The sequence below is a fragment of the Leuciscus leuciscus genome, assembly GCF_965113295.1.
Source record: "Leuciscus leuciscus genome assembly, chromosome: 13".
Taxonomy (NCBI): Eukaryota; Metazoa; Chordata; class Actinopteri; order Cypriniformes; family Leuciscidae; genus Leuciscus; species Leuciscus leuciscus.
In genome coordinates, this window is record NC_138737.1 from 27,209,289 (window position 1) to 27,221,873 (window position 12,585).

The following is a 12,585-nucleotide window of genomic DNA, read 5'->3' on the forward strand; positions in this document are numbered from 1 at the left end:
TTCTGTTTCTCTCTGCCCATCTCTCTCTTTCTCTTTGGCAGAGACTGGTTGCTATGAATGTGCCTCTCTATCCTGATGGCACTGTGTCCTTCAACGCCACCCTGTTTGCTCTCGTCAGAACTTCACTCAAGATTAAAACAGACGGTTGGACTCCTGCACACACACACACACACACACAAACTCACTAACATACTATTAATACACTTCTGTCAATTCTGACATTTACAAGTGAGGACGTTTGTAATTGCTTCCATAAATTAAACTTTTCTATGGAAAATGATGATGCTTGTAGATTTAAATAATCTGTTGTGTGCTTTTTGACAAAAACTACAGCAAAAAATAAGCATTTTTTCTATCCTAAATACAGTAATACAGTACCATTCCGTTTAACACAGGCCCCATTGACCAGCAGAACGAGGAGCTGAGAGCTATCATCAAGAAGATCTGGAAACGTACCAAACCCAAACTGCTGGATGAAGTTATACCTCCCCCTGCAGGTAGAGTATGTTACAATAGTATCTTCTTTTAGGCTTTCTGTGCTTAATGTGGACAACCAACACCATATACAAGTTTGACCTTACAAACAGATCATGAAGGACATGCAGTGTTCTCCGAGGCTTAGCGCTAACACTGTGCTGAATCAGAAAAGCCTCAATCAATGCCCAATAAGTCCTTCCCTTGCCACCCAAAAGAAGTGACCTCTTCAGAAAACTGAAGATCTGCATTTTTTGTCTTTTTAAAAGTCCATCTCTCTGTTTTTAGGGAATGAGGTGACGGCAGGAAAGTTCTATGCCAGCTTCCTCATTCAGGACTACTTTAAAAAGTTTCGTAAGCGAAAGGAGAAAGAGAGGAAGAAGAAAGGCAAGGACAAGTCAGCCTCTCTCCAGGTAATGAATTATGACGTGTGTGTGTGTGTGTGTGTGTGTGTGTGTGTGTTGTCTTTTTCTTGCCTTTTAATTTTTCAGTGACATCATGTCTGTTTATGTTTACAAATGGCTGTTTATGTGCAGAGAATAGGGAGTCATAGAATTATAACTATTTCTGTGCATTAAACATACATATTTGAGCAAGAAAATAACAACAATTAAATTAATTTGCTCAAATGGACACATTCAAATAAATTAAAGCTGAATTGGGTTCATAAGAATGAACCTTCTTATTTCAAGTGAATCTTTTCATGCTCATTCAGACGATCAATGTAATACATTTATTTGTGTTACTATAAACACATCAATTACTCAATCATGCCTACTGTATCATATTTGATGTGCACATTTCTAAGGCCTCTAAATTATCAACATGATCAAAACTTTGCTGAAAAACATGTTGTACACAATCTACTACATGCCTTCTGTTTTCTGATTGTTTACACTTTTTAGCAAGTAAAAGGCCTTTTTGTATAATTAAAAAAAAAGTCCATCTTCAAGTCGATGCATAACATAAACATAAGGATATCTGTAACCGGTCTTACTTGACCCGCTCTGAGCGGGATTCGAACTGGTGTCTCCGGCATGGGAGGCAGGTGCTTGAGGCCAGGGGAGTGAGGTTTACAAGCACAGCTCTTACTAGCTTGTCTCCATTACACTCACCCCTTTAAAACTCACTCTCATCCGGGTCACGGCACCATTGTAACCCCTCAAGTCCTACTCGCCCCACTTAGTGGACTCTTACTGGACTGAAGCAGCTCAGGTTTACTTGATTATCCTTACTTTAATTTGTAGAAAAATCATGTTAAAATGTAAGCATCAAATATAATCTACAGGCTTTTTGAGAGTTTATTTGAATATCTCTGAACAATCATTGTGTTGCATTGCATTATATTTTTTGCTCCCTACAATTAAAAATACAGAGCATCTGTAAACTAAGAATTTGAACAATCTTACTAAGGCATATTATTGGTCATATATAGAGTGACATTGCATTTTATACAAGTTGTCTACTATATGCTTATAAAGATCTCAATGATTTACACCACAAGCTATTGGAATTTCATCTTACTTTTTGGCCATATAAATGTATGCAAATTGAATATTTTTGCTCAGTTTGGGACTTTATCCCTCCTTGAGTATGAGCTCCATATTCTCATACTACATACTTTTTGCACTGTTATTCTGTGCAACCATAATGCAGCATCACTGGATCACAGCCTGTCTTTGACATGACTCTCATCTTGTGTGGTCCAGGCTGGGTTACGCACACTACAGGATCTGGCCCCAGAGATGCGTCTGGCTATGGCGATGGAGGATGAGGAAGGGCTGGAAGGGCTGGAGGGGGAGATAATGGAAGAAGAAGAATTCTTCAGGGTGAGAACACTCAGCAGTAAAAATCCAGTGGGAATAGTAAAATGAGAGTACTTTAAACTAACTGACAGCATGCCAGATGCTGTCAATAAACCTTAACCAAAAGTGCCCCTATTATGCTATTTTAAAGTCTCCTGCAGTAGGATTACATGCATCCAAGTTCAAAGAACGCTTTAATTTTCTCATAGTTTACATTGCAGTAACGATAGCATCGGTTTTACTGTATCAATTCGAGCCAGAGTCCTCATCTTTTGCTCGAGAAGCACAGAAAACAGCGTCTTCTCCACATGTTGACAACATGAACGAAAAGCTACAACTAGTGTTGAAAGGTGGTTCAAAGTAGATGTTGTTCGTGGGCAGCCAATGAAGAGCATTATACAAATGTGTTACAATCCTACATAGGTTCATGCAGCAAGTAAGACTGGAATTACTGACGACTCATTTCAGGCAGTTGAGAATCGTTCCTTCTTTTGGAAGACAATAACTCCATTTATCATGCACTTTGATCTTTGAAACTTTGCAGACCTTTACATTCACAAACAGCTTTATCACACACTATGTGAAAGTCAATATTCAAAAAAAAAGCATTATGGAGCACTTTAAATTGTTAATATATATTTTTTTTAAATGTTAAACTTTAATTTATATTGTCCTTGTCACACATTAGATGTACTTACTATAGTAATAACAGAAAATTATGCATAATTCTAACCCTAAACCAAACGCTAATCGAAACTCTATAGTAAGTACAATTTGTTAATTAATATTATTCAGTGCTTAATTGTATAACTATACTATAACAAGGACACTTAAAATAAAGTGTATTACAACTGTTAGTTACAACTGTAATTTAAAGCTTTCCTTATGCATTATAAAACTATATATAGACAAGTCTCACTGGAACAACAGTTAATTCTGTTTACCTTGCCAACTGCAGAGTGACAGCGTCTTCAGTGATGCTCCGCCCACACCGGCCATGTCCACCCCCAGATGCAGCCCTATGCCCCCCCATCTGGACGAGACCTCAGTGAGCATTGAGCTTCCTCCTAGAATACGCAATGGGAGCTTAATGCTAGAGGAGGCCCTGTTGGACTCCCGTCCGGCCTCCGCCCTATCCGAAAACGAAGTGATAATTGATCAGCCTCAGAGGTTGTCTCCTCTGCCCAGTAGGTGGGCCTCCGGTCACAGCAAACTCACCCCATTGTGGATGCTGAATACCAACCAAAGGTAAGGAGCAAACTAAGATAAGAGACAAAAGAATAGAATTGTACCTGTATAATTAGAAGCTACTACACTGAATTTAGAAAACTCTCAGGACCTGTAAAGCTGTTTTGAGCAATTTTTTCTGGATGGGTTATTTGGTTAGATTTTAGTCCAAGACAAAACGTATTGCAATTTCATAACTGTCAGTTCACTAATCGCTTCACAGCTTTGAGATGCTCCAAAAACAAGATTTTCTTTGCAATTTAACATGTTGGAAACTGGAAATACGCTAAGTAGTCTGAATTTTGGGGAGTTGCAATGCTTGCCAAGCTTGACAGACATGCTGTGTAGATGTCATGCTCTTTAGTGTATTCTAAAATGGGAAAAGGGGAGGTTTTCTACCTTTACCTACCCAACAACATTTCAGCCAACCTCAGGATCGGCAGTATAACCACCAAATCCTTCTCAGTAACAATTTACAGTATCTTTAATCAAAAACATGAGTTACCATTACTACAGTACATTATATAATACTTATTATAATTACTTTTAGTTATTACCATCAACAAATTAGTAATAAAATAATAATAGTTTGAAACATCATGACCCCCCCTGTAGTACCTTCTAGGACACCTAGTGGAAAACCCTGGCACTATGAAGTAACAGGTTACAATTCAATGGGATAGTTTGCCCAAAAATGAAAATTCTGTCATCCTTACTCACCCTCATGTTGAACCAAACCAGTATGATACTTTCTTCACAAAAGAAAATATAACAACACATTATTTCGATTGATCACTTTAGACATTCAACTAACTATAAGTAACTGTGCAACTACATGTCTCCTACTGTAACTCTCATTAGAGTATTGGTAGACTATCTGCTTACACTTTATTTTGATGCTCCCCAACAGACATTCTACTGACTATGAGTTACTTACATGTCAACTTATTCTACCAACCCGAACCCTGACAACTAACTCTAATCTAACAGTCTACTAACAGTCTAAGTTAGTTGAAATGTAGTTGCAAAGTTATAATTACTGTAGTAGAATGTCTACAGTGGAACATCAAAATAAAGTGTAACCGAAGATATTTTTTAAAAGATTCCTGAAAATATAGAAAGTACACCACTGTTCACAAGTCTGGGATCAGTCAGATTTTTCAGTGAGAGTAAAGACATATAAATGTCAAATAAATGCGGTTCTTTTAAACTTTCTATTCATCAAAGAATCCTGAAAAAATTGCATCATGGTTTCCACAAAAATATTAAGCAGTGCAACTGTTTCCAACATTGATAATAAGAAATGTTTCCTGAGCACCAAATCAGCATATTATAATGATTTCTGAAGGATCATGTGACACTGAAGACTGGGGTAATGATGCTGAAAATTCAGCTTTGCCATCACAGGAATAAAATCTATTTTAAAATCTATTAAAATAGAAAACAGTTCATTTAAAATCTAATAATATTTCATAATATAATTTTTTTCTGTATTGTTGATCAAATAAATTGAGAGTATGAAAGACTTCTTTCAAAAACATTAAAACAATCTTACCAACCCCAAAACTTATGAACAGTTAGTGATACTGGTTTGGGACATCAGGAGGGCGAGTAAATTATGACAGAATTAAAAAAAATTGGAGAACTATCACTTTAAGGCACATTCACACCAAGAGCAAAGAGACAATAAAACTATGTGTTCATTCTCATGGAATGGCATAATGCAAGTAAAACACATTCCCAATTTGTCATTAACTGCTTTGTTTAACTCCACTTGCTGGTTGCTGCTGCTGTGGCTTTTTAATGTTTCCTTTAACTCAGACTTAGAGACTTAGCTCTGAATATATCTAGAATGCCAGTACTGGACACTTGGTTCAGTTGTCTTTTTCATGGCAAAATATGTGGTTGAAATTCAAGCCCAGTGTAAGCTTTTAGGTAGCACATTGTAACATTTGCTGTCAAAAGTGTTTTGCATCGTAAGGCTGGAATACGTTTCACAACTTTCGCCCGGATTTCTGCCCTGATTTGTCTGAATGAGTTGATGTGCTGAAAGTCAGAGTCAGTCTACAGATTTTTGGGCAGTCGGTGTTGACAGATTTAGCAGAAAATCACGTAGTGTATGATGAGCATAGACTCTGATTCTATCCAGTTGTAGGATTTTAAATATGTTTGATATTTTCAGCTAATTTTAAAACACATATTATTTTCATTTGTTGTGCGTAACCTAGCATGTTTCTGCATGAGCTTGTTGTGTTCAGAACGACTTGAAGATCTGGTAGTGGATGATCCTCAGTCGTTTAGTGTATGATTCCCAGTTTATCTCTCTAACCATTTACCTAGTCTGCAAGTATAGAATGTATAATGTTTAAAAGTTGTGTAGTGTATTCCAGCCTTTAGAAAAACTTTGACTTTTCACTTTAAAATCTTCAAAGAACATAATTGTGGAGCATTATCAGCCATTATAGCATTAGCTTATTGCAGTTTGCTGGAAGAAATGCAGGTGACTGGAATGTTTTTCATGCTTTCAGAAGGTATTTGAAGAACTTTTTTTGTATATCATCTTACTGTATTTCTTATTAAATTCTCATATTCAGGAATGATACAACTAGTCCTTGTGAATATATTCCTCCCCCATCTCCGGATGGAGGAATGCAAAATGGAGGAGTCACAGGAGGGGTCGTCATTCCAGTAGAAAATGGAGAAGCAGTCACTGGAGGAGCCATGCAAGTAGGAGTCACAGGTGAAGGTGAAGGAGTGACGGGAGGAGCAGTCACAGGAGGAGGAGTTACAGTTACAGTCACAGGAGTTACAGAGATGCCACACCCTCCAGAGCAAAGTGCTGTCAGCAGGGAGGACCCTCATAGTGCTGTCTCACATGATAGGTTAGTAGGAAATGTTTGACTACCCATAATGCAACAAAACAATTCAAGGCCCTGATATACTTTGATTTTGTTTAAAGAACTATCAGGCCAAAACTAAATTCGTTTGGAGTTTGTTTACTTTACGAAACAGCTTGGCAAAGTGAATTTTCCGGAAAGGTTCGCTCCTGCTGGTAAACAGCTTCAAACTACCATAGGTCCATAGTGATTACATAATAGATAGGAGTATTTTGGCACTCTGCATATTCTCCAGTTCATTTCTTCTGTTGAGTCCATCAAGGTCAGACATCTGCGAGTAAAAGCGTGACCAAAATGGGGATCTGCTTTATAGTAGAAATTGAAGAAATTCTAATTGATTGATTGACAGGCGATCTGACCAATCATAATCCGCCATTTTTGTCTGACAAAGCAGTTAGGAGAGTTAGTAGATTAACGTTGGAGGATTTGAACTAGAAAAACGGTGTGTACTGATGTCTTTCCGCGGTTAAAACAACATTCCTTCTTATGTTCTTTCATGTTTATTTGATGCTATAAATTAACTAGAAGGAAGTGATGATCGGTTCACGAGCAGCTGTAAGAGGCTTTACAGCGATCTGTCACAACACATTAAAGAGCCACAAAACGGTATTTATTGTTTAAATCTCTTTTAAAAAAATGACCAAATTTGAAAGTTGAGACTTGGTTTTATATCAAAAGTAACCTGGTCTGTCCTGTCTGTCAGCGCGTTGTCGGTGTCCTCTTTGCTCCGCGATGTATTTTCCCTGCGTGAGAACATGGTGGGGCGTGAGAGTGGCGTGGCTTGTCGGACATAGCAACAGTAACTAAAGGGGGCGGGTCTTTGCGAACGGTCAATTGAAAGCCACACTGAAACTGTTTTTAAAATATATATATATTTTTTTTTAAATTATATATATAAACATGACGTGACTTGATTTGATTACAGTGCCAGAATGCTGAGCTGTTGCAAACATATCCACATCTTATCCACTGTTTTATCACCTCTGTCAGTTGTGTTGTTTTATTTTGTTATTGAGAGGAAAGTGTGTAGCACATACTTGTATATTCATCTAAACGCCACTCCCAGAAGCACGGCTGGCATTGGGATGTTCATTAACAGTACACCGCTGCAAAGGTTTTTCAAAACATGAAAAATGTGAAAAATGAAAAAGAACATTGTTGTGATTATATCGGGACCTTCACATGACTCAAACAACAGTATGTCTGAATTTTACCAGCTTTTCTCACAAATTAATATATCTGTCTGATTTTGTGATAATGTCTGAACAGACAATGGTTTCCTGAGGTTCCTCCGGCACAAACTGCAGCACCCAATGGGAGCAGTGAATGTGTGGCCCCAGTTCAGCCCATTGACAATATCAGCAATAGTTACCAAGGCAACAGCCAAGATGTTGGTGGCTACAATGGCAATGGTTACCCTGGAAATGGCTACAATGGGAATGGTACCAATGGGACTGATTATCCAGGGAATCGTTACTCCAGCAATGGCTATAACAGCAATGGCTACAATGGTAATGGTTATCATAGTAATGGATACAATGGTAACGGATACAACAACAATGAATACAATGGCAGTGGTTTCGCTGCACGGCGACGCATGCTTCCCCCAACTCCCTTAGGTAAATCCAACTGTAAACTTTCTGCACTGCAAAATAAATTATGTGGTAAACCTTTCAGTGAACCTTACATTGATTACTTTTTTCATGTATCCGTCAGGCCGAAAGCCAAACTTTAACATCCAGTGTTTGAGAAGGCAGGGCAGCAATGAGGATCTCCCAATCCCAGGCACTTACCGCCAAAATTCCCCACCCTGTAGGGCACGAATACAGGTAACTTTTCTCCAGATTTGGAATTGTACCTTTATAGGCTGCACAAAAGGACACCAACCAACACTGACTATCACCAGAAGACAGTACGTCACTTCTCAGACATTCCATGACCCAACAATCAGAGATTTAACATGTTAAATTGGCTTAAACAAGTGCTGACCAACGCCAACAGGGATAACCCACTGACCCGATAAAACCTGACGAAGTGTCTGTTGCCGTTTGTCTGGTGCAGTGAGAATTGGTCTTAAAACTCACATTTGATCGGCCTCAACGACATGATCAGTACTTTCCTGAAAAGCTGAAAATACTACATGTCTTCTGGTGGATTATCCAAGACGATATGCACACATCTTTTTATTGAGAAATCTTTGATGATTTGAATAAAGTAATACTAAGAATAACTTTGTTATTGATATTTCAAAATGAATATTTAGTGGATTTAAGCAACTGATATTTAATATTGAATGACATTTTTTTGAAAATGTATCAAACATGATACAGCAAGCATTTGAAGTATATTAGTCATTAAATTAAATGAATTAAAATCAGTATTAGAGTGAGAGCTAATAGTTAATCTATTTTTTTTATATAAATGCAGCATGCTCTACCTTGTTGATTTGCACTATAACATTATTCAATCTATATAAATTATTATTATTATTCACATTTATATAAATAATCTATATATAATATAAATATTACATATACATTTTTAAATTTATATTTACAATATATTTATCTTGTCACTGCTTAAATTCATTTTTTGACTACCACAAAGCAAAATAGATTTCTTTATGATTATAAAATCAATAAAAATACATTTCCATCAATAAATTACAATAAAAGCGCAATGTATCAAATATAATACAAAAAGTATGCAAAAATATTTTAATTAAAAAAACATTAAAAACATTTTACATTTTAAAACTTTACAAATTAGATGTTCTGACATATTTCTTTATATCTCAGGCTTTACAGGGTTGAAAAGATTTTTTCGAAGCATCATAATAAAGTATCTTATTCACATATAGAATAAGATATATCATAATTTGAAGAATACGCCAACAATTTACCATTAGCACAAAATTGTGCAAAAATAAAATAATAAACCATTAAATTCTGCTAATGACAAATTTCTGTTTCACTGTTTTCACACCAATAATAAAAATAATGTATGTGCTCCCACAGACGCAAAACAGCTTCGACTCACGGCGGAGCAGCATTTCATCTGCGGTTTCTTCGGCATCTTGGGTGAACAACCAAGCCAGACGGGGTCGTCTCCTCTACGCCCCCCTCATTTTAGTGAACGAGATGGGGGGCACTCAGGCAATGTGGGGTGACGCCAATGGCAGTGCCAGCCTGCCGGCGTCGGCCCGTCCTGGGTGGATTGGCAGTGGAATGGCAGGTGTAGCCCAGCAGCCTCGGGCGTACACCACTCTCAGAGTGCCCTCCCAACACAGCTCCGGATACATCGAGAAGGGAAGCGCTGACAGCCTCGTGGAGTCGGTAAATAAGCTTCCTGAATGGTGTATCAAATAACCCTACGTAATAAGGATAGTTGTTATTTATGCAGGTTCAGTGGCTATAAAAACGATTCAAGCTGGACTTTGTTTTTGTACAGCAGTGAATCATAGACTTTCTTTTTTGAATGTAATCCACAGAAAAAGAAACTTTAGAGGGGTCATGAAATGGAAATTCAAAATGTCCTTGATATTTACACATATATTGCTCTAAAATAAAAACATGCAAGTTCATACCTCAAAACTAACTCCCTAGTCCAAAAATATGAGTTTTTTGTTTTCCATCCTTCTGAAATGCCAGGCTTTGAAATTCACATTTGAAGTTGTGATGTCACAATTTTCTTCTACACTCCTTGACATGCATTTTTAAATCAAGGCGGCTTGCTCTTAACATGTCTTAACATAACTTAGCATGAGAACTTAACATAACATCACAAGAGTGGTACCGGGAAAGACAGTCAGACTCCCTTCCAAAAGATCAAACTATCAGAAATACGTGGATGGTTTATTTATAATATAGTTACAAGTTTATTTTTAACAAGTGCCTGAGCAATTGAACAAGAATGTTTTTATTTCTTGAAAATTAAAAAACTTTCTCTCAATATCTTGTATTGAAAGCTACAGCAGTGCCAAGTATTTTGTCCTCGGAGGCAATAATCGGAGGCATTTCAATCTGGCACGGGCTCAAACATATACGGCTCTATTAAAGAGCTGGCCATCTCGAGCATCACACACGCTGTGGCTATGGTGCGATGAAATTCACCAATCACAGCACTAGACGCTTACTTGCGTTTCGACAACTCCAGTGAAAAATGAACCTTGGGGTAATTAACACATGGTTACCGAGTCGATCGTTCCCTGGGGTGCGTTTTCATGATAATCGAATGTAAAGAGTTTTATTTATAAAAACAGATTAGCTCATAACACTAGTATATTGGGCACAGAGTAAGTAAAAACAAATCGCAAGTTAATACCACTAACAAGGCTCAAAATAGCCTCACACTAACACGGTAGCATAATGAGGGTCCCTACATGCAAACCGAAGCATTGAGAACTTGGTAAGTGTACAGACAGTTTAATAAGAAGATAATTTATAAAGACAGTACATTACGCGTTTACAGGCAGCGGGCATCTTGGAAAACAGACTCGATTAATCGAGCCACATGTTAGTGTCAGGCTATTTTGAGCCTTGTTAGTGGTATTAACTATAGCAATTTATTTTTACTTACTCTCTGCCCCATATACTAGTGTTATGAGCTAATCTGTTTTTAGAGATAAAACACTTTATATTCGATTTTCATGAAAACGCACCCCAGGGAACGATGGACTCGGTAACCATGTGTTAATTACCCCGAGTTGTCCTTTAAAGAGGTAATGCCCCTGAAATTAAGTGTTTGTGACAAAGAGTAAAACTGAGGATGGAAAATGATTATATATTTAATCTATTACAAATATTTGAACATTTTGATGCAAAACAACTTCATAAGCTAACCTCCAGAGATGTGAATGCATTTCATGACCCCTTTAAAGTGGAAAAAACTAATCTCCAAAAATTCTGAATACAAAACTTTATTTAAACCCAATTTAAGACGACACACCTAAATTACCAGTGCAACTAACTGCTTTCAGCAGACACATAAATAGTTGTGTGTGGTCAGTGGATTTCAGCTGGTTGTAGTGGAAATAAATGTGATCCAACTTTTGTGATGTCTTCTTTTTTTTGTATCTTTTAGATCCTGATCTCTGAAGGCTTGGGTCTATATGCAAAAGACCCCAAATTTGTTGACTTTGCAAAACGGGAAATTGCAGGTGCCTGTCACATGACTATTGATGAAATGGAGAGCGCTGCCACTGACCTTCTAAGTCAAGGGAGGACAGGGCAACCAATCGGGCGCCTCGAGGAGGATCTGTCTGATGAGATGAACTGTGTTATAACATACTAAATGGGTTTCAGTTTGTTGGGGGAAGCGGAACATAATTTTGTCAGTGTGATTGTGATGTTCTCTGCATCACTAACTCAAATACATTCACCTCTTCATATTCAGCTCATTTGAGCAGAGTTATAATTCCTTCAGTAGATACTGTATAAGGAACTTGTGGCCACAATGACCTGTGTATCCCAATTACTTTGCACATACGTTTAGTAAGAGCCTAACCAGACCACAAGATGAGCCTATATACTCTGTGATTACGAATCCTGAAGCAGTTTCTGAAAAGATATCCAGAAAGACTTAATTTCTAAATAACTGAGATTTGATAAAACTTGCCCATTTATGTTGAATGTATTTGTGCTTGTGGAAGTTTTCATTTTTCATAAGATTAATTAGCCTAATAAAAAGACAATAAACAGCCATTATCTTTCAAATGACTGGATCTCACAAACCTACAGGGAAATGTTACTATGTTACTATTATAAATGTATGGGCTAATTTACTTCTCTCATTCAGCACAACCAAATGTTTCTATGGTTGTGATGTAACATTAAATTGCTAGCCTATTATTTATTTTGAAAAAGCTGTGTGCTTCACTCGTGTGGTATTGTTCACATAAAACAGCATTCACATACGAAAAGATGTTTTGGCGTCGGTGGTTAAGTTGACCGGCACATCCCTATTTTAAGTTTATTGCAAAATATGCATGTATATACAAATATTTAAGTATTTTTAGTACGTAGAGACGTATGCTTCACCAATCACCAGAAGCATATACCATTGATTAACACACCAGGGAAGAAAACACTGTTATTGCTCATTTTCCACAAATTTTGTTCAACTTACTGTCGTTTACAGCTGAATAGATCAGTATTGCATATAGCATTATATTCAGTATAGTT

At 37.2% G+C, this 12,585-nt stretch overlaps 1 protein-coding gene across 1 annotated transcript in view; it reads left to right on the top strand.

Moving 5' to 3' along the window:
- The window catches only part of cacna1fa (calcium channel, voltage-dependent, L type, alpha 1F subunit a), a 39,053-nt gene extending 26,948 nt beyond the window's left edge, over positions 1-12,105 (top strand). The window contains 10 exon segments of the mRNA XM_082187811.1: positions 42-144; positions 396-497; positions 763-887; positions 2,184-2,303; positions 3,238-3,527; positions 6,101-6,388; positions 7,673-8,022; positions 8,120-8,232; positions 9,421-9,738; positions 11,486-12,105. Of these exon segments, the coding sequence (XP_082043937.1) occupies positions 42-144; positions 396-497; positions 763-887; positions 2,184-2,303; positions 3,238-3,527; positions 6,101-6,388; positions 7,673-8,022; positions 8,120-8,232; positions 9,421-9,738; positions 11,486-11,695 (2,019 nt within the window). The 3' untranslated portion in view covers positions 11,696-12,105.
- The last annotated feature ends 480 nt before the right edge of the window (positions 12,106-12,585 follow it).